This window comes from Phoca vitulina, unplaced genomic scaffold (genome assembly GCF_004348235.1).
Source record: "Phoca vitulina isolate PV1807 unplaced genomic scaffold, GSC_HSeal_1.0 scaffold3, whole genome shotgun sequence".
NCBI lineage: Eukaryota > Metazoa > Chordata > Mammalia > Carnivora > Phocidae > Phoca > Phoca vitulina.
The window spans coordinates 15,521,325-15,543,317 of NW_022589706.1; the positions used below are offsets into that span (position 1 = coordinate 15,521,325).

Consider the following 21,993-nt stretch of genomic DNA (forward strand, 5'->3'; position numbering starts at 1 on the left):
CGTATGCTGGCCTTTTTGTGGCTGATGGAAGGTCTGGTGCTTCTGATTCTCATCCCTCTGTAGGGGTTTTTTTGTTTCTCATCTCTCAAAGCTTCATTCTTTATCCTTGATATGTTGAAATTTCACAGTAGTGTTTTTGGATATGGGTCTTTTCATTACGCTGATAATAAGAAAATACCATTTGAACCTGAATTCTGTTATTATTTTGGTAATCTCCTTTTCTTTTTTTTTTTTTTAATTAGATTTTTGTTCTAGAAACTTGGTTGGTCAGATATTAGGCGGTGAACTGATCTGTGTCTTCTGTTTTTCCTCACATATTTCTCATATCTGTGTCTTTGCTGTTTCCTGAGACATTTTCTTGACTTAATTACCCAACATTGTCATTGATGGTAGACATTTATTGAGTACTTAACTATATTTTAAACATTATTCTAGATGCTGAGGATATAGCAGTGAACGAAACTGGTAAAATCTTTATGGATCTTATATTTTAATGTGGTGAGATAGACAATAAAGAAATGAATGATTAAAATATATAGCAAGGCAGATAGTGTGAGTAGTGATGAGAAAAACCAAGCAGGGAAGGGGGACCTAAGGGATGCGATTTCACATAGGGCAGGCCTTGCTGAGATGATGATGTTGGAAGAAGTGAGTCATTGATATTTGGTAAAAGAGACAGCAAGTGTGAAGGCGCTGAGTTTGGAGCATGCCTCGAGAGCCACTGCTGAAGTGAGTTGAGCAACAGAGGGTGAGAGATAGAGGATGAGTTGAGAGAGGAGGATGGGCCACGTTGTGTAGAGTCTGTAGGCAGTTGGAAGGACTTTGGCTTTTACTCTGGATATAAGAAGAAGCAGTTAAGGTCATGGAGTGAAAGGATATGACAGGTTTTTAAAAGATCCTTTTGTTATTTGCTTAGTTTTGAGAATAAATTAAAAGAGGGCAACGACAGAAGCCAAGAGAGAAATGGTGGTTAGGATCCAAAGAGGTCAGAATCTGGGTATGTTTTCAAAGTAGAAATAACAGGATTTGCTGAATGATTGTGTGTGGATGGTAAAATATAGGAGTCATGGGTAATTATGAGTTTAGGTCCTGAGCACCTGGAAGAGTAGGATTGACATTTACAGAAATGGAGAAGACTTGGGAGAGAATATATAAACTGTATATGTGTATTTTATGTTCCTCAATATGGGTTTATCTGGTATTTTTATGATTAGATTCAGGTTATACATCCCTGGCCAGAATACTACATAACTGGAGGAGTGTCCTTCTCAAGGTGTCACATCCGGAGGCAAGCAAATGATGTCTGTGTCTGCCCTTCCTTAGTGATGTGAATTTTGATGACCTGGTCAGTGTGTCAGCCATATTAAATCTGAAATGTCTGTTAGATAGCCTCATGGAACTGTCCAAAACATTGTTGATCATATGAGGCTAGTATTCAAGGGAGGGGTCCAGGCTGGAGATGTCAGTTTGGGAGCCATCAACACATTGGTGTTATTTTGGGCCATAAGACTGGATGAGGTAGTAGTGAGTGTGCTTAGAGAAGAAGACAGATCTAAAGACTCCAGAGATGGACATTCCAACATTTAGAAATGGGGCTGATGGGGAGCTAGCAGAGGAAGCTAGAGAGGCAGAAAGACTAGGAGAGTGGGTGTCCTGTAGGCCGAGGGATGGAAGCGTGGTAAGAAGGAATGAGGGATCGGTTGTCAGATGCTGCTAAGTCAAGTAAGATGAAGACCAAGAATAGAACAGATAATCAGAGTATTACTAGAATCGATTATTGGTGACCTTGATCGGAGCCACGTCATGGAGTCGTGGAGCTGTTGGGATACAGAATGAGAGCAGATGCAAAGAAACAGCAGATGTTGTGTCTTGAGGAGTTTTATTGTAGTTGCAAACAGTTGTTGGGGTTTTTTTATCTTCTTACGATAGGAGCAGTTAGAGCATATTTATATATGATGGGGTGTTCTGGAAGGGGAACAATTGATGGTGGAGGGAGGAGAGGATTGCTGGAGTAAAAGTACGGGAGGGGATAGCTATGTGGGGCATTGGGGAATGGGCTGGAAAGATCGTGTATCCACAATTGCGGGAGAGAAGGCTGCAGAAACGGTCACAGACGCTAGTATCCGGGCCCATGGGGGCTTGCGGACGTTCACTTCCAACTGTTCTTACCATCTTAATGAGATGAGGCAACGTTCTGTCAGCTGGAGGTTAAGGGTGGGAGGTGGTTTAAGAATAAAGGAAAAGCTGTGAGCCGGTTGTCTCAGGCAGTGGGAGAAAGAATGGGCGAAATAGGCGGATGCTGCTGGTGCTGAGGGCCACTTGGGGAGCCCTTGTGAGAGTAGGAGTGACCCCGGTCAGTGTGGCTGCTGGCTTTTCTCCAGTCGGGGCCAGCCAGGTGTGCTGGGGCACAGAGCAGATGAGCACTTAGATTTGCTAGGCTTCATGACCAAAGTGAAGCCAGAGTGGGGCAAGGGAATTAAAGCGAGGGTATGATTCAAATGATCCTGGAATTTGAGCTCGTTTGGGGGGGAAGTGGGGACATGGTGTGAGTGGGAGACAGGGAGGAGAGGTGGGGAACCAGTGGGCAGTAGTCTTGGGGAGACGAAAGCTGAGGTGCTGGAGAGAGGTCCCTGGGAAGAGAGGTGGTTGTTGGTGAGTGGCATACTTGACATTGAGAGTCAGAGAGGGGGCGCCTTGGTGGCTCAGGTGGTTAAGCATCTGCCTTCCGCTCAGGTGGTGATCCCGGGGTCCTGGGATCGAGCCCCACATCGGGCTCCCTGCTCGGCGGGAAGCCTGCTTCTCCCTCTCCCACTCCCCCTGCTTGTGTTCCCTCTCTCGCTGTGTCTCTCTCTGTCAAATAAATAAAATCTTAAAAAAAAAAAAAAAGTCATAGGGTTCACGTTGGCAGTGCTGGGGTCTAGGCTGTCAGCTTTGGAATCGATAGTCAGGTGAGGTGGAGGACATGACCATTACTGGAACCTTTGCATTGAATTCTTTATCGCGGCAGCCCTAGTCTTCAGTTTCCAAATGTGTTTTCTTACTTCTTTAATCATTTTTCAAAGCTGTGCTCTTGCTTTGTAGAAGACATCTTCTCAAATCTCTGAGGACATTAATTAGATATTTTTAAAAGCCTGCCGTTCCCTGAATGATCTCCCGTTCCTGGGTCACTTTTCTGTCTGTCTTGGTGTCTTGTTGCAAGCTCTCTTCCGGTACCTGCTGCTCTGGTGTTTACTCATGTTTATTCATGAGGCGATTTGAAGTTGCTTGGAATCTGTGCAGACAGGGGCAGCAGAAAGCCGGCTTCGGTGCCCTGCCCGGGACGTGCAGAGCTGTGCCGTGGGCCACCAGCGCCCGCACGGAGCTACCTCGGTTCTTCCCAGTTTATGTGCTTTCTTGGGAGAACCCCGTTCGTTCGTTTTCGTTTGGGAGATAAACCCGTAGGCGTTCACGTTTTGGGGGAAAGGACATACTGACTGCTCTGTATTTCAGTTTGTCCTCCTGTGTCCAGCCCCGCGTGTCATCCCGAGGGCTGCTGTCAAGCCTGACGTTCCCAAGGTTGAGTGTCCCTGGGATGTCGCAGGCCGGAAGTCTCCTTGCTGGATGTCCTCTCCGTGTCCTGCGTGCGGCCGCCTCTGTTGAGCTTCGTCAGCCTCGTGTCCTTTCTGACATTTCTGAAATTAATTTCTTTTCTACCGTCCTTTTTGTTTTTGTGAGTTTATAACACACCCCTCCCCACCGGTCCATTATCATTTTAATGGAGTTTTAGAAGGTAGAGGTTGGAGACACACTTGTGTTCAGAAGACAAAATGAGAGGAGAGATGACATTGCTTTTCCCCTGTTGAATTATTTTTTGGTTCACCGTATTTGCAGAGTAAATACAAAATATTAAGCTTTTTGTGATCACTTTTCAATATGAATGCAAGGTAGTTTATTTAACTTCTTGCTCGCTGGAAGTAAGTTGAATGTAGCATTATTATTTTAGATTATAGACGAAGAAATTGAGGCAGTGAGAATTTTGACGTTCACCTGTGGCAGAGCAGGGACTGCCTGCCGGGTGTGGGGAGGGGTCAGAGTATTGACTGGGAAAGACAGAAAGGAACTTTTCTTCCCTTTTTCCATTTTTGCCGTAAGAGAGTTTTGATTATATTGCTTGGTAACATCAGAAATGTCGCAGTCTTTTTATGTCAAGTGTTTTGCTCTAGAGAGCTAGATTAATGGTACTGACCCACCTCTCCAGTAGTATGAAGCTTCTTGCTTGGAAAGGGCTTTGAGATTTAGGAAAGAAAAGGGCAGGTGTTACTTGCTTAGAGTAATTATCTTGTAGATGTGAGCTTAAAGAGATTTTTTAAGCAGTGATACCCCTGTCCATATTTAGAGGCAGTTTCATCAAAATGAACATGACTTCCACTTATAATACTTAAATTTGGGGGGTCCATTTCTGTAAAGCTCAAGGAAGTTCAGTTTTTGAGATCAGTTACTATAAGCATCAAAAATCAACTTCCAAAAATAATGTCCACTGATACCAGAGGCGGTGACAGTACAAATTTATAATCATGACATTCTGTTGGCGTTGATGTTTTTTCTTACCAGTGAGTATTTTTTTAACTGAGAATAATGCTGAAAACGTTTTTTTCCCTAACTTCTTTTATTTGCAAAGTTGGAAAAGGATTTCATACCTTACTGAATGCTGGGAAAGGCTATTACACAGTTTGTGGCAAGGCTGTTATAACCAGTTAGAATCTGAGTCATTTGCTTTATTTTTGAAAAGAACCAGGATTTGCTCTTCTGAAGCTTTATTTTTAGGTATGTGTTTGATTTGTAAAATCAAAGGTTTAAATGTCCTCCAGATAGGATAAAAGAGAATGGTAAGGAGTATTATATCCCACAGCAATTGAATGATGATACATGAACCACACATCATAATTTTATTTCTGATTTCTTTTAGTTTTATATTTTCAGAGTTACAGATAGTAGTATGAAAAACCTCAAGGCGTTTTTTTGCTGATTTCTTTTATCTTTTCAGAGTTATAGATAGTAGTATGAAAAACTTCAAAGCGTTTTTTCGCTGGCTTTATGTGGGTAAGTTAATTGAATAAAGCATTCTTGTTACCTTAACACTTCTTTAAAAACTGTGGGAGTATCAATTTAGAATATTTCAGTTATTCTGGTAAAATTTCAAGTAACCGTACGAGTAGAGCGAATGGTGTAAATGACCCCTCTTGTACCCTTCACGGGTGTCAGCGGTTTCAACACGTGGCCCGCCTTCCTCCTCCTGTACCACCAGGCCCAGGCCCCCCCCAGACGTCACTTGTAGCACCGATTGTCCCTGTCACTCACTGCTGATGGTTAACATTTTTTTTTTTTTAACCTTGTAACTTCTCCTTAGGTTAAAATAACACTTTTGAATCTCTGCTATGTATTAAGCACTGGTAGGTGTTAGGTTTTTTAAAATGAGAGGGGGGGAAAAACAAAGATCTGGCCTCTGCTCTTGAGTAGCTTATTTTCTGTTCTGTTTCTTGATCTTCTGTTTCTAGATGTATGCCATCCGTTAGGGTAGCCAGTAGCCACCTGTGGCTCTTCAAATTATTTGAAATTATAGGGCACCTGGTTGGCTCAGTTGGTTAAGCAGCTGCCTTCAGCTCAGGTCATGATCCCAGGGTCCTGGGATGAAGCCCTGTGTCAGGCTCTCTGCTCAGTGGAGAGCCTGCTTCTCCCTCTCCACCGCTTGTGCACTCTCTCTCTCTCTCTCAAATAATAAATAAATAAAATCTTTAAAATAAATAAATTAGTTGAAATTATGTAAGTTACATGTCTAGTTCTTTAGTCACGCTGTGCACATTTGAAGTACTCTGGCCACACACTGTCAGTGCCACATTGAACAGCCCTGAACAAGAAGTTTCTAGCATCCTCTCCATCAGACACTAATGCCCTGGCTAACTAGGATGCAGACCACTCGTTGCCTTTGTGTCTCCACAGTGTCTTTTCATTTGTAGGTAGTTAACCAGGATTTATTGACTTGATAGTGTTTTAATGCTTACTCTACAGCATGTGCATATTTTATGTAGGTCCATTTGTACTATTTTTGTGACCCCCCCTTAATATCTTTGAAATAATCCAGCATACATTCCCTTCCAACACAGGCAAAATTTAGTTTTAAATGGGATTTATCCCACGTTTGTTAAAATTCTAAAGAGTAAATAAAATAGAAGTTAAATTATCTGTAATGTGCTCATATCTTTTAAACAAATGCCCAAATCTTCAATTCCGATATCTTATAAACAGACTTTGTATTTGTCAGCCTAATGTAATTGCTTGTGATAAAAAAAAGAATGGGATCCGCAGATGTTGGCATTTAAAATTCTTCATTTTTTTCTCAAAACCGTACCAATGCTAGCCAGAATGGGGAGCCAGAGTGTTTATCAGGCCAGCCTGTTTAATATCAGAGATGCTGATTAGAATAAATTACAATATTAAAACTGAATGAGGTCTTCGAAATAATTTTCTTTTACAGAAGAGGTTTGGTTTTACTTGTAATTACTGGAGTAGTTGAGGCAGTTTATATTCTTATTGCATGTGCTAACTCTAATGAGAAGTCTGATTAGAAGAGAAATGAATTACTGCTCAGTCCTTATCATTAGAGCAGGGCATTGAGAAAGCACGCTGGATTGGAGAACCAGAGACCTCATTATAATCCTGGCTCTGCCACTCGTTAGCTGTGCAGCCTTGGTTTGCTCCTTTGGAAAATGTAGCCTCTGTGAAGGCAGGAACTTCTTTTATACCATTGTATCCCCAGCACCTGTAGTATGCTCAGTGAGTAATTTTTGGACAGATGAATGAATGAGTGGACTAGATCATGGCTTGCTTTTCAGATAATTTAGAAGTTTGAACTAATTAAGAACAGTTTCTAAAATAATCTGTGTTTGCAGAATCACATCCAGCATGCTTATTCCTGACTGAATGCAATTAAGAAGGATATTCAAACACTGTGCAGAAACACGTGCAGTGTTCCTCTTGACTTAGGTGAACATAATATAAAAACACAACCCTCAAAGTACAAAATGAATATTAAAGAGTCTGTAAACATATGTATATATAAGTGTATGTATATACACAAAAGTCTTAGTGCAAATATCTTTGTGTAGCAAAAGACCCAGGGGAGAGAAACAAGTTTGTTTGGTATTCTAAGGCTTTTGGAGGAACGAATTGCTTGCAGATTTTAGGAGAAGAAACGCCATGTGTTAAGAGAGGAAAGAATCCAATCTGCACACATCGCCTTCGTACAAAGCAGCCGTCACATCGGTCTGTCCAGAGTGGCAACGGGTTGAGTTGAAGGAGAAAATAAAAAATAATAGTTTAGTAGGATCGTTAGACCAGCCATTTTAAACCTGAAAATACAAGTAAAATTTAAAGTCTTCATGTTTTAGTATTTAGAAGGAAAATGTTTTCCTTGGTGAAAAGATTCCTTTGGTTGAATATTGAAGATTTAGTCCAGTGAAACATATTTAGTCTTTGAAATGTATCTATATTAAAATTACGTTTGTAGCTTTCCTTTAAAGACAGTTTTTTGATTTCTGTTGCCAGCAATGTTGAGAATGACGGAGGACCATGTGCTTCCGGAGCTGAATAAGGTAGTATGTGGTAGTACGTTTTCCAGCGTGTTAATGCTGCTCTCGCTGAGCTCAGCGTGGCTGCTCATCTCGGTGTTCTTATACCGTTGCTAGTTTACAAGATGTCAGGCTGTGGATGCTAAATACAGCTTAGTAAGCCTTTTTTTTTCCTTTAAGAAATTTGTTTTTCATCACAAAATACCTTTACCATGGCTATCTAATTTTATAATTTTCATGTTTATGTAAGATTTTGTAACCTGTATTATGTAGGGTGCTTGTATTCTTTACCTTCCTTAAGTTTTGAATGCATTTTTATTTCCTTGGAAATCTGGTACTTTAGATATTAGTCCCAGTGCTGATGTCTGGTAAACAGTGTTTCTGACTACAAGGATTGTGACAAGTGGCCGTGGACTTTCCTTTAAGTAAGAACGTTCAGACTAGGGCAACATTCCCGCCTGATTTCTGTGTGAGCATCACTGTTGAGTTGTAGGTCTTCACTCAAGTCAAGGTGACTCCTCTGGACGTACAGTCTCCTCTTCCAGAGCAGGGACCCTGCACACACAGTCTTAACATAAGGCCTAAAATAAACAACTTTAGGCCATAAGGAATTCTGTAGCTATTAGATTAGCTGATTGGAAAATGGGTTTAAAATGTTTAATTACATGCTTGTCAGAGCCTCAAGATTTCATATTTTCACAGTTGCGTAATCTTTTGGATTTCTGTTGATGTTTCTTTGAAGCAATGTTGCCTCTTGCATCATGGCTTTTAGTAGATAGTAAAAAAAGTCACATTATTATAAAAATATAAGATCTATTGGGAAGCTTTCTTTTATCTTGATTTGTTTTTCTTTTCCTTTTTGGTTTTGATAGATGACTCAAAAAGATATCACGTTTGTTGCCGAATTTCTTACTGAACATTTCAATGAGGTAGGAAATTGGTATTTATATAATGTTGTTGTTTGTTTGTTTGTTTTTTAAGAATTGCAATAAACCTGGGTAATGGTGAGAAGTAATCACATTTAATCTAATTTAATTGACATTTTTAGCAGTTGTACTTTTTAAACTATTGAACTAATTAATGGCAATACTTATTTTAGAGCCTTTATAAATTCAACTTTTGTTTGGATATGTGTCATACAATCAAAAAGAAAAAGATAACTGCCACTAACAGCTCTCTTAAAAAATAAAGGCTTTCGTTAAGCTTAAGAATTTTTTTCTTTCTCTTTTGTGAGTTGACTTAAGAGTTAAACTATGTTTATTCTTTCTAGGCTCCAGACCTTTATAACCGAAAAGGAAAATACTTTAATGTTGAAAAAGTTGGTCAGGTATGGGCTTTTGATTAAACTTGGTTATTACTCTTTTTTAGAAATTATTAAAAACTGGGGCGCCTGGGTGGCTCAGTCGTTAAGCGTCTGCCTTCGGCTCAGGTCATGATCCCAGGGTCCTGGGATCGAGCCCCACATCGGGCTCCCTGCTCGGCGGGAAGCCTGCTTCTCCCTCTCCCACTCCCCTTGCTTGTGTTCCCGCTCTCACTGTGTCTCTCTCTGTCAAATAAATAAAATCTTAAAAAAAAAGAAAGAAATTATTAAAAACTAATGTTAAAACTTTAGCAGTGTTAGTCTTTATTATTCAAAGTTTCTGGAAAATAATGCAATGCCAGCCTACACAGCAGCCATGTTCTTTTAGTAAAGTAACCAAAAAGGAGCAGTTTTTAGACTTTTGGTCTCAGAACTCTTATATTCTTAATAATTATTGGAGACCCCAAAGAGTTTTTGCTAATGTGGGTTATATTTATCAGTGGTAGATGTTAGTAGGCATTAGAAATGAAACAGAATACAAAATTATTTAAAAGTAACAATAATTCCACTTAACCATTACATGTTAACGTAAATATTTTTAATGAAAAATGACGGTGTTTTATAAAACAGCTTAGTGAAGAGTGGCATCGTTTTGTAGTTTTGCAAATCTCTTTGCTGTCTGGCTTAATAGAAAACAGCTTCTCATTGCTTCTTTAGTCGGTTGTGTTGGGTTTCTCTGGTCAATGTATGTAAAGAAAATCTGGCCTCACGTAGGTTTTAGAAAGGGAGAAGTATTGTAATGGCTTTTTCAGATAATGTGGACGTTTTTTGATATTATACCAAGTCTTGATAAGAGATAGTGTCTTAAAGGTTGGCTTTAATGTGGAATCTAAAATTGCATCAGTGAACTTTTCATACTCTGATATATTAAAATCCATTCATCTGTCTTGTGCTTTCAATGGATCTTTTATCCGTGCATGATTTTGTAATACTATGTATTGGTCGTTTGGAAAATACTGGTTCACTGAGTTATGCAGATCTTCCAAATGCTGACACATTTCTCCATGCAGTATCCAAAAGTCAGATTTATGAATATCCATACCAATATCATCAGAAAATCTTTAAGTACTGTGGCTGTCAAGCACACAGTGGCAGATTTAGATTTTCCAAAATTTTAATTTTTGTTTAAATGTTTAAATTTTATCACTGGCAACAAATACTGCCAGTTGTTTTTCTTAAAGTGACAGGCTTGCTTTATTTTCAAGAAACTGTCTACCAAATACCCATGTACGAATGATCATAGCTTATCTGCCAGTCATTCTTTCAAATAAAAATGGAATTCCGTTAACAGCAACAAAGTGCCTGACTTAACCCACAACTAAAACAATTTCTTAAATGTTTTTCCTCATGGTCGCCATTGTACTTTGGTATCAGCAAAAGTGCTTTATGTATACTTCCCAATTCTCTCACAGAGAACAGTAAAAAGATTTGTACTCCAGGGTTGAGATTAAATAAAATTAATTATTTTAATAGCTTCATTAAATAATAAGTGAAACCGTCAGTAAGTGGCAGAAAGGAATACAATGCCCACTAGTATGGCTTGAGGCCACCACCTTGCCTCCCGGTACCAGCAGTTTTCCCCACCTGTGCTTTTGACCCTCAGTGCAGACGTCAACACAGTTGAAAGGGCAAATACCATTCTGACGTTATGAAGGTAGTATTGACCGCATTATTCCTTAAAGCATCTTCGGGGCTCCCAGGGGTCTGTCGACCACACTTTGAGGGCTATTGCCCTAAAGTAGATCGACAGTTGATACTTTTAAAATTAATTTATAAAAAACGCACACACATACACACACACATACACACGCATATAAAAGATTAAAATGTCCTTCATGAAAATGGAACACAAAATTTAAACTCAGTGTGTGGTCTCTGCATCCGTAGCATTCTGATCTTCCAGAAGTTTGCAGCTTGCTAAGTGGCTTGGCATTTAGTGGATTTTGGTCACTTCACTTGGAATAAGAGCAATGCAATTTCAGAGCACTTGGCAGTAAAACAGAATCACTTTTTAAATAGAAGAATGTTAACTATAAATTCTGTGAAGCCTTCTTCTTTGTTTACAACACTTAAAATTTTGATTTGGTGTTAATTCTAGTACTTGAAGGATGAAGATGATGATCTCGTGTCACCGCCTAATACAGAAGGAAACCAGTGGTATGATTTTCTTCAAAATAGCAACCACCTTAAAGGTATTTAATGAACTTAGTGGATTTTGGCCATGTTTATACTTGCTTTGAGACTGCTGTATTAACTATGATGTTGCTGGACAATTACTGAATATTTATTTCAGGTCTTTAGATCATTTGTGCCTATTGTTTTTGATTAGAGAAATAGCAAAATAACAAATAGTCTATGACATTACCATGATAGAAAACATTCTGAAATTAACTGCGATGGGGTAAGATCGCTTATTCTCAGGTATTCTTATATTGTCTGTTTTGTACTCTATAAAAAAAGTAGGATATTGGGAAGAAAATTATAGAACCTGCTAGTGAGAGAAGTCTGGCTGATTCCAGTCTGTTAACTCCTAAAAGCATAGTGATGCTTAACTGTTCTCCTGAGATTGTAGGTTTGTGTGTATTTGTGCCTTTCATTCTCTAGGATCTTGAAATGTTGGTATAGGAAAATGATCCAGCATTACTCGGGATGCAACACAAAATAGCAACCACTAAATATATCAGAACTTCACTATTTTAGATGCAGATATTTTTGAAGCTGTATTTCTTTGCTTTCTCACAGAGTAATCTGATCACAGCCTGTCAGTTTCTTAGGTCCCTAGGGTAATAGCCCTGTGCATGTAGTTCCTCCCGTAATGCCCCCAGGAGCCTAGGGTAGGCACCTGTTATCCCCATTTCCTAACAAGGAGGCTGAAGGTCAGAGAAGGCCCAAGATCACACAAGCTGGTACCTGGTGGAACTAGGGTTCTGCTGACCTCAAAGCCTGAGTTTTTACCTCGACTCAGTGGTAACCTCTGCCACTCTGTCTGGTTGCTGTTTATCTGAATAAATGAATGAATGAATGAGGATGGATGGGGGAAGGAGAGAAGTCTCTGAAGCTCAGAACTTGGCTTGCTGCTCTTTTGTTTTAATGCTAGAAGTCCAAATTCTTTTTCAGAGCAGGACATTTTGTATTGGTTGAGATCTATTAATGTCAGTTAGTTATTGAATGGAGGGAGAATAAAGCCATTGCTGTTTAATCAGGATGCATCCCCAGCCTGAGGAAGGCTCATGGCAGTGTGCCAGGAGTGGTGGCACCTGAACCCTGTCTGGGAGTGGGCTAATACTGGTCCTGGGAACTTGGATGGGCTAAAAATAGGCCCTACCCCTTTTCTCCTCACATCTTCTATGACTGAACAGGAACGCCTAATCTTAGCTAGGGGCATCATATTTAACCAAGATAACACTTCGTATTATTAACTCCCTCTCTTAAATGCTCAAGGTTTTGTTAGTATGTGAATTGGGACAAGCTCATTAATTCTCCAGTTTCTTAGTCTAGTGTGAAGAAATACAGACTCTCATTATGGAACTGTTTCTGTTTTTGTTTTTTTTTTTAAGATTTATTTATTTATTAGAGAGAGTGTGGTGGGGAGGGACAGAGGGAGAGGGAGGGAGAATCCCAAGCAGATTCTGGGCTTAGCATGGAGCCCAACGCAGAGTTCAATCCCACAACCCTGAGATCACGACCTGAGCCGAAACCAGGGCCCAGACGCCCCACCGACTGTGCCACCCAGACGCCCCATCATTATGGAACTATTAAGAAAACTTTCATGAAACTTCTTTCTAGCACTTTGCAAAAATCACGTGCTAACTATCTGCTACATGTACTTTCTCAGGGTACATGAGGGAGCGTCGGTGTTGTACGATGGGTGAGAGTTGGTGCTCTGGGCCGCGGGGGTTGGAACCTGCTCTACGACTTCCTCGTAGTGTGGCTGAGAGCAGGCCGTCTAACCTCTCTGTGCCTCAGTTTTCTCCTCAGTAACACGAGGACAATAGTAGTGCCTCCCTCAAAACGCTGTTGTGAAGATTCAGTAAATGTAGATAGAGCACTTGGTGCCTGGCTCATGGCTCCTGAGCAATCACGATGTTAGCATGTGAGCTGTCGTTACTCAGAACACTTCTGACACTAAAATGGGAGGTTTTTCCTCCTCAGACCAATTCTGACACCAACTGGGTGTCCTGCAATCGCGTTCTGATGCTCACTACCCAGACTCCACAGCTTCCATGGCTCAGTCCCACAAGACTGCCTCTGCTTCCGACTTCGGTCCTAAGGATCAGGTCCCTGGGTGGCCCACATTTCTGTCCTCACAACCCCTCCCCGCCTTTCAGGTTGGTAATTTGCTAAAATGGTTTACTGCTTTATTATAAAGATACAAGTCGGAACAGCCAAGTGGAAGAGATGCATAGGGCAGGGTATGGGGAGAGGGGCTCAGAGCTTCCGCGTCTGCTCTGGGCATGCCACCCTCCCAGCAGCCGGAAGCTCTCTGTTCAGGGGTTCTTTATGGGGTGCGATGGATTAAATCATCGATTACTGGTGATTGGACTCAACTCCAGCTCCTCTCCCCACCCTGAAAGTTGGGGGATGAGGGCTGAAAAGTCCAGGCTTCTGTCGGGGCTTAGTCTTTCTGGCAATCAGTCTTCATCCTGAAACTACCTAGGGATCTACCCAGAGTCGCCTCCTTACACCAAAAGATGTTCCTATCACCCTTATCACTAAGGAAATTCTGAGGGTTTTAGAAGCTCTGTGCCAGGAACCAGGGACAAAGACCAGATATCTTTCTCTGCTCCCACAGCATCTGTCACCTGTGGGGAGCTTAAAATGTTAACTGATTAAAACCCATTTTGTCCAACATAGCTGGGATATGAGATGCCTCGAGTGAGGGAAGCCTACAGAGCTCAGGAGAAGAGGGTGGTGGGCCTGGGAGCCCGAGGGTTGGAGTCACAGGTGTGGATTCTTCATCATTTTCACACCGGGCAAATTGCCCAAACCTCCTGAGCCTCATTTTTTTTAATCTGTAAGTTGGGGAGCGCGGTGCTTACTTTTACAGCTGTTGTGAGCAATAGAAGTAACAGATAGAAAGGAATCTAGCGGAGTCGCTACCAGTGAACGCTGAATTATGTATTACTTTCTACTGGTAAAGTAGCCTTTTGAAAAGTAAAGTGCTTATTTACACAGCACTAGGGTCTTGTCTCTTGTTTCTGTTTTTAGTATTACACTCTTCCAAAACATTACTGGACTGCTGTTGTCACACCACTGTGGCAGAGTAGAGAACGAACTCTATTATGTGTCTTGTGGTTCCCAAATCACCCCTTCCTTCTTATACCCAGGGGAAGCATACTGTTGGATTTGGGTGGGGAAAATAGAAAAGAGAGTATCAAGCTGCTAGGACTCGGCCTGCAGTGGGTGTGGTGGGTTTTAGTGGGCCGGCAGCAGGGGATGAGGAAAGAAAGGCGGGAGGCCACAGTCATGCATGGTGAGGTTGTGTGAAGGGATAATGAAGCGACCAGGGAGATCGCTGCCGCCAGAGATGCGGTGCGGGCTGCCTCGGACAAGAGATTCTTTTCTCCTAATCATTTGGTTTACTATAGCTTTGTGTTTTTGTTTCTCTTCTTGTTTGAAACCAGAAAGTCCTTTGCTGTTTCCATATTATCCTCGAAAATCATTGCATTTTGTGAAAAGGCGGATGGAGAACATTATTGACCTGTGCTTGCAAAAACCAGCAGTAAGTTTGAAAAAGAAATACTTGCCTTTGTGGAGGAGTGAGAATCTCTACAATATGGGGCTCACTTATGTAAACGATAACAGTTATTAAGGTGAGCCGTATGAAAATGCTGCTATTCACCTTTTGGCTAACAAAAATGGCAGGCTCGTTGGGCTCACCCTAACATTTCCTCTTATTGTTAGTTTCTTACATAAACTAAAAGGTAAACAAATAACAAGGTTATTGAGAGTGTTGGCATCCTTATTATCTTATTTGTTCCCAGAACAAACTTCTTGTAAATGGTCTTGGCTAGAGAGCTGTCTTGCGTCTAGCTCACTGCCGCAGGAGGGCAGGTCGGTGCCTTGAGACAAGGAGATGGGCTGGGAGTTCTTAGTCTGCGCTTCTTTCCCGTGTCCTTTTCAGAGTTTCTTCTGTCTCTTTCCCTTGCTGTTAGGACTGTCATTGAAGTTTCTCATGTGAAAGCTTGGTGATCTGGATGGTTTTTTACTAGACTTGAGCAGTGAAGGTCAGGGACTTTCTGTAGAGTACCTGTGTGTATGTAAATGCTTTAATGGGGTATTGTTTTAATCTATTTTATTTAGGATGTCATTGGAAAATCGATGAATCAAGCAATCTGTATTCCATTATATAGGGATGCTAGAAGGTAATTCTGTTTACTTTTTGGGTGGTAAAATTCAGAGGCCAATTTAATTTTTTCTTACCTTTTTTTCTTTTGTTTTAGTCAGGACTGTACACGCAGATTATTCAAATTTCCCTTCCTGTAAGTGTGTGTTTCTCCCCATCTCATGCGAGCAAAACAGTTTTGTTCTCTGCTGTGACAGCTGAATATCATGTTTTGACATTAATTTTTTTCCTTAGGTGGAATAATAAAACCTCAAATCTACATTATCTTCTTTTTACTATTTTAGAAGATTCACTTTATAAAATGTGCATCTTAAGGAGACATACTGATATTTCCCAGTAAGTATTAATCTAAAGTTTGAGTTTGAGAATGAGATTGTATTATTTTTAATAATAAACATACAGTTTCCCTCCCCTACATTTTGGGGTTCAGTTAAGCTACCTTATGACTTTAGGCTTGTCGCTGAACTGTTCTTAGTCTTAGTTTTCACATCATTAAGAGGATAATGCCAAATCAGGAAGCTATATGATCCCTTCTGATTCTAGATTATTAATTTTGTACAGGTGTAGCTGTGACTTGCAGGATTTCTTTAGCGTTAGGAAAAATACAACAGTGGAACACTCAGGATTATATCTCATGAACTTGTAGCGGTTCAAAACTGTGGTTTGGGTTCCTTATAGGAAGAATTTTTCCTCAGGCTAGGTATGCCTTTCATTAAACAAGAGGCCTGCCTATAGAGACTTCTTTTGAGAATCTGAAGTAAAAGTTCTAAAAAATAAAGCACATACAGAATACGTGTTTCTCAATGTATTCGTTTTTAGTATCTCAAATGGTTTTTAATGTGAATTTGAAGGAAATGTTTTGAGACCCAAGATGGGGCCAAAGAGAAGTAATTTAGTTGTCCCAATTGTCCTTAATTTTATAAGGTATCTAGCTACTTGAGTGACTGAGATTTTAAAGCAAGTTGTAATTTTGATGGAGGTTTGTCTATCCAGGTGTTTAAATCAGCTGTTAGTGTTGCAGAATGAGCATAATGGTATTTTGGGTCTGGGACTTGGCTGTTTAGGTAAATATACTAACACTGACAATCATGTTCTTTCAAGCATTTCGATCATTGGCTATCCAGGTTGTTCCACAGTCTCTTTTTTCTCCCCTTCTTTCTTCAAGATCTGTAAGTAACGGTCTAATTGCTGTTAAGTTTGGGAGCTTCACATATGCTACAACCGAAAAAGTGAGAAGAAGGTAAGTCTTGAATCTTGTTTGGATGAGATTGTTCACATGTACAAATGATCTGTACAGAAATGTGGTTAGACTCAGTACAGTGATGGCCCACGAGGCCTTTGTAACTTGCACCAGAGGACACAGGATTGCTCACATAGTTTATACTTTGATTGACTTCACAATTGAATAGAACCTTACTGCCCTTCAGGGGTTTATAGAGCCCTGGTTTCCCGTGATTGATGCTTCTGAGCTCCTCTGTCTGTTATGAAAGCAAGGTGGCTCGAGGGGGCATGTGGCTGAAGTTCTTGTTATGACCAACACTAACGTGAGGTGGCCTCATTCTCTCTGCTCTGGGATGTTCTTAGGATATAAAAGGGTAAAAGTACCAGAGTCGTCCCTGAGGCTGTGGGGTGGACACTCATCGCAGGCCAATTTTTTTCTCACTCTCTTTTCCTTACGTAAAAGGAGATTTTTATGAGAATGTCTTTGAAGTTGTTGTGACTTTTCCTCTGTCAGTCTTATTTTTACTTCTCAGTCTAGTCAGCTCTGTTTGTTTAGGCGGTATATATCTACAAGGTGCCATTCGTGGAATTTCCACAGCCTTAAGGCCTGACTACGGGTATCAGGAGTTTTCTGGAACTGGACCAACCTCACCCTCCCAGATTTTTCTTTTTTCATGATGACCTCTTTTTAGGGCCTAGTTCTATCTGTGAATAATCACTGCAATCGGTAACTGATTTTAGCACAAACTAATGATGTATTTTTAGTGTACTAGTATAGAATGTCACCTGGTTTTTGTTGTATTAATTTTTTGTGTGGTACCACAGTACTTTCTCAGTAGTCCTGATCATCTGTGATGTAACAGAACGTCCTTCACTTCTAGTGCCTACAGCTGCTTAGACGCACAGTTTTATGATGATGAGACCGTAACAGTAGTTCTGAAAGACACTGTGGGGCGCGAAGGGAGAGATAGACTCCTGGTCCAGTTGCCGTTGTCTTCGGTGTATAACGGCGAGGACGCTGCAGAGTATCAGTTCACTGGGGCTTACTCCACAAGGTAACTAAGTCATCAGTAAGAAAGTCTTGCTGACCTAACAGTTAAATGCTTCTGAATGTGTATTGTACATTCTAGCTCCTCAGGTATGCTAGACAGTGCTTACTAGGGATAGGAAAGTCAGCTGAGCAGACGTACTTTTCTTTAAAAAAAATGCTGGCTTCAACAGCTCTTCTGCCCTTTTGCTTTACAAATAAATCAAGAGTATTTGCTCAAATAAGGTGGGGAATTACTTGGAGTGGTGAATGGGACTTCTGTGCTATTTTTAAGGGTAGCATTAACCCCAGTTAATGATAGAATTAGTTATTTTAGATTTGCTCCTAGTGGTTTCCTTCCAGAATTAGGACCTCAGTAGCCACATGGAGGTACACAGCTAACTCTAACCCTTCTCTAATTTAAAAAATGTGTCTGTTTGCTTTCCTTGAGCTGGAATCAGAAACCTTAGTAAGATGCCATTCTGGCTATTTGGAATTGCAGTATTTTCCTAGGATATAGGAAAATACTTTTTAAACAGTGGCTGATAGAATTATTTTGGAAATGGGAATATTGGTAGAAATCGAACCCATGGTGGATCCTAATACTACCCCTTGTAACCAGGGAGAAGATCGCCTTTTCATTCCGGGGTTGGTTTTTCCCCTCTCCAGGCTAGATGAACAGTGCAGTGCTATTCCCACACGTACCATGCATTTTGAGAAGCATTGGCGATTACTGGAAAGTATGAAAGCTCAGTATGTTGCTGGGAATGGTTTTCGCAAAGTGTCCTGTGTGGTAAGTATTTACAGATTGTTTACTGACTGAGAGTAACAGGAGGAAGTGACTTTGGGTCTATAAGGTCCTTTCAGAAAGTGTAAACATTTCGTGGTGTATTGCCTTTATTGATTACGAACATGTTGTGGTCTTAGCTATGTAGCTTTCTCATTCTGAGAAAGCTGACTGAGGAATACAATTCTAGATGTTACTTATTTATTTATTTTTTAAGTAGTCTCAACACCCAACATGGGGCTCGAACTCGTGACCCTGAGATCAAGTATCTCATGGTCTTGCGACTGAGCCACTAGGCACCCCTAGATTTTAATTATCATGAAATTGTCACTGTTGTATATAGAGATCCTTTTACAGCAAATGAGGCTAAGTTTAGTGATTTTGTTGTAAATTGATGGGAAAATAACTTTGATACAAAACCATTCTTCAAGCTTCTCATTTCTTATGTATTAGTTCAGCCATTAATTTAGAGAGTCTTTATTTGACCTTTTCTTCTCCAGTTAAGCTCAAACCTCCGTCATGTAAGAGTATTTGAAATGGACATAGATGATGAATGGGAGCTTGATGAGTCTTCGGATGAAGAGGAGGAAGCCAGTAATAAGCCCGTGAAGATAAAGGAAGAGGTGCTGTCGGAGTCGGAGGCGGAGAACCCGCAGGCCAGAGCTGCTGCCGCGGCTCCGGACGTAGTCATCAAGGTGGAAAAACTTGACCCTGAGCTGGACTCCTGATCTAGCTTGCCCTTATGTTCTCGGTATGTCAGGGAGGACATGGGATATGGACGAAGATGTTTTGGACCACTTTTAATTTTCTTTGTATAACAAAGAAATAAACCATACATTTTATTTTTCCTTATTCTGCTTCAGCTTCTTAGTAGTAGAGTCACTATAATAGACTTTTTTTTGCCAAGATTTCTTTTTAATACTGTGTGCAGAACTCATGTTTAAAGAAAACATAAATTGAATGTGAGGAAAATTTCAGTCTTTTCTATTAAAAGATAGGTATCAGGAATCATTCCTATATCAAGAAGAAATTACATTTAAATAGTCATTCATCACTGGAAGTTTTGATGCTTTAATATTTTAAAAACGTAGATAACATTTATTCCTCCTTTTCCATCTTCCCCTTTCTAGTTGATTCTCAGTCTCCAGAATGCTTTCCAAAATTATGTTTTCAAAATTATACTGCCTTACTGTGATGCTAAATAAGCCAGAAGATGGATACTGTCTTTATGATCTAAACAGCAAAAACACTGCTTGACACCTACATAATTATCTCATTTTGTTACTGGATTTGAGCTCTGAATCCTTTGAATTGGCAGCATTTAGATGTGTCTTTTTCCTCTGTTTATAATCGGTCAAAGACACATGGTGGCTTTCTGTGCAATGCCTTATGAACACAAGAAACGTGGGATCAACTAAGCCTAATTTAACATTAGTGCACATGAGCTCCTGTTGATTTCCTGGTGCTCATTCCTAAAGTTGAGTAGTATTCTCATGAGACTTTCAAAGAGTTTCCGTTTTATATATGAATTCTAGTATCAGTTCACCGATAAATGAAAGCATCACTTTTTGAAGCTTTAAATATCTTTAGGCAGGAAAATATACTTTAACCACATGAGTGGGTAACTGCCGGATTCTGTGTCATTTGTCTTTCTTTAATGTACCTGTTGCACTTGGATTTTAGGTACATCATGCTTTAGATACTCCAGGTACCTCAGTTGGTCTGATCTGTGTCAGTTTTGAAGGGAATACTGACAAGAAGCCACTGTTGTATGTATGAGCTTGGCGATTAGAACTATGATCTTCAGGAGCCCGGCTGTGCCCGCGTGCGGCCTTGCACATAGCAGGCCTCGAACATGCTTAATATGTAATTTACATAAATGCTTCTTGGTGGTTGGTCAGTTTCATGGCATTGTGCAGATGTCTTGAATTAGCTTTTGTGAGCAAGAAAGGTAATCTCTCAGGCGACATTATAGCTTGTTAGAATAAATTGCAATTTCACAATGAGCCACCAGTTCTTTATTAGACAGTAATCTGTCCCATGTGACTTCATGAAATTTATAAAGATTTTTTGATATGTGCACGCTTGCTTTCTGCAGTTCCAGCCTACGGATGAATTGAAACCGAGACTCCCAGACTCTGCCATCATCTTGAACCAGGCATCAGTACTAGTTCCACTGATGTACTAGCTATCCCTTATCATCGAGTTAAATAATTGTAAATCATTCCTAATTTTAGGAGGATAGTTTCTTCATTAATGTTGTTAATGTATATGATAAATAATTTAGGAACTGGATTTGTATTATATCAAAGTAGAAAAGTTTGAACTGATATCTGAATTCCTTTTTAAGTTTTAATAAGTGTAGTGCAGATAATCTGTTTTATCATTATATTTTTAGACGTAGGCTATGATTTCCACACTGTCAGAAACTCTGCTTTTAATATTTAGAAAGAATTTGAGCATTATAGACTATCATTTCTGGTTTATTTAGCAGCAGATGCTGCATTTGAGTTTTGAACTGAGTGAATGACAAGGAAAGTGGGCCATGTGGGATCCTGGGTGCTGGGTGTTGGCACACCCAGGCTGTTCGTGGCATTCTGGGCCCTGACCTTCCTAGACTGGAGATAAGCAACTACCTGTGTCAGGGTTTGAGGACTAAATGGGTGTCATAGAGCTTTGTGGTTGGCACATAGGGGACACCTGATAAAGATCAGCACTTATTAAAATTCTGTGCTGCTCTTTTCCAGGATAAAATGTGTTGATATTTTAGGAATTTAAATAGCCTTTTTTTTTTTTTTTTTTTGGTGCCCGACTTAATGGGATTGTGATAATAGTCTTGCTAATTCTCTGGCTTTGTAGGTTGTTTTTTTTTTTTCCTTTTGTTCTTGATTTTTTCCAAAATAAAAAATTTTACACTTAGCAAAATGCTAAAACATTTTATCTTCTTTATTCAGAGCATTTGAATATAAATGTGAAGAAAACTATCATAGTATAACCTTGGGTTTATGACCCCATAACTAGGGAAGGCCTCTTAGATACAGATACAGATACAGATGTCTGAGTTAATCTAAATACTTGCAATTCTCGAGGAAATCCAGCAAGCAAATGTGCTAAATACTTCTAGAGAATGCTGTGATTGAAATCGTGGGTTGCATGAGTTCTCCAGGGCAAATCTTTGGTACCTCTTGCATTTGTGACAATTATTATAGACTGATTGCATTTATTAGAATATACATTTGTCCAACATACCATTTTTAGTTCTCACTGAGCAGAGGGAGATGGTACTTAGGATTATACTAAGTCAAGGTCACAGAAACCTTAGAGTATGAGAGTAAGGATTATTTTAGAGCAGGAAATAGTACATGAAGTCTTAGGAATATTCAGTTTAGAAATTCTCAATTATTAAAGGGTTGGTTCTAAGAAAATGAATTATTAATATATAGATAATGTTTTTCACTTTTCTGGGCTCACTGGAACAGGATCTTCCATGAAGCACACACCCTCACATCAAAATTTCCTGGGCTGGTGATTAATAATGCAGATTTATGGGTGCCACCCAAGACCACTCAGAATGTGGAGACAGGGCACAGGCCTGCATTTTTAACCAGCTCACCTGATCTTATTATGCCCACTGAAGTTGAGAACCTT

At 40.1% G+C, this 21,993-nt stretch overlaps 1 protein-coding gene across 3 annotated transcripts in view; it reads left to right on the forward strand.

Annotated features, from left to right (window-relative positions):
• The window catches only part of ANAPC4 (anaphase promoting complex subunit 4), a 37,868-nt gene extending 16,614 nt beyond the window's left edge, over positions 1–21,254 (forward strand). The window contains exons 17-30 of one of the 3 annotated variants that reach the window (XM_032400120.1): positions 5,024–5,079; positions 7,582–7,628; positions 8,477–8,533; positions 8,875–8,931; positions 11,063–11,156; positions 14,589–14,686; positions 15,268–15,329; positions 15,408–15,446; positions 15,545–15,646; positions 16,476–16,550; positions 17,413–17,586; positions 18,228–18,351; positions 18,846–19,096; positions 20,444–21,239. In XM_032400120.1, coding sequence (XP_032256011.1) covers positions 5,024–5,079; positions 7,582–7,628; positions 8,477–8,533; positions 8,875–8,931; positions 11,063–11,156; positions 14,589–14,686; positions 15,268–15,329; positions 15,408–15,446; positions 15,545–15,646; positions 16,476–16,550; positions 17,413–17,586; positions 18,228–18,351; positions 18,846–19,073 — 1,213 coding nt within the window. In that variant the 3' untranslated portion in view covers positions 19,074–19,096; positions 20,444–21,239. Of the gene's footprint in view, positions 1–5,023; positions 5,080–7,581; positions 7,629–8,476; positions 8,534–8,874; positions 8,932–11,062; positions 11,157–14,588; positions 14,687–15,267; positions 15,330–15,407; positions 15,447–15,544; positions 15,647–16,475; positions 16,551–17,412; positions 17,587–18,227; positions 18,352–18,845 lie in introns of all 3 variants that reach the window. The other 2 variants (XM_032400119.1, XM_032400121.1) reach the window with 2 other exon arrangements.
• Positions 21,255–21,993: the final 739 nt, after the last annotated feature.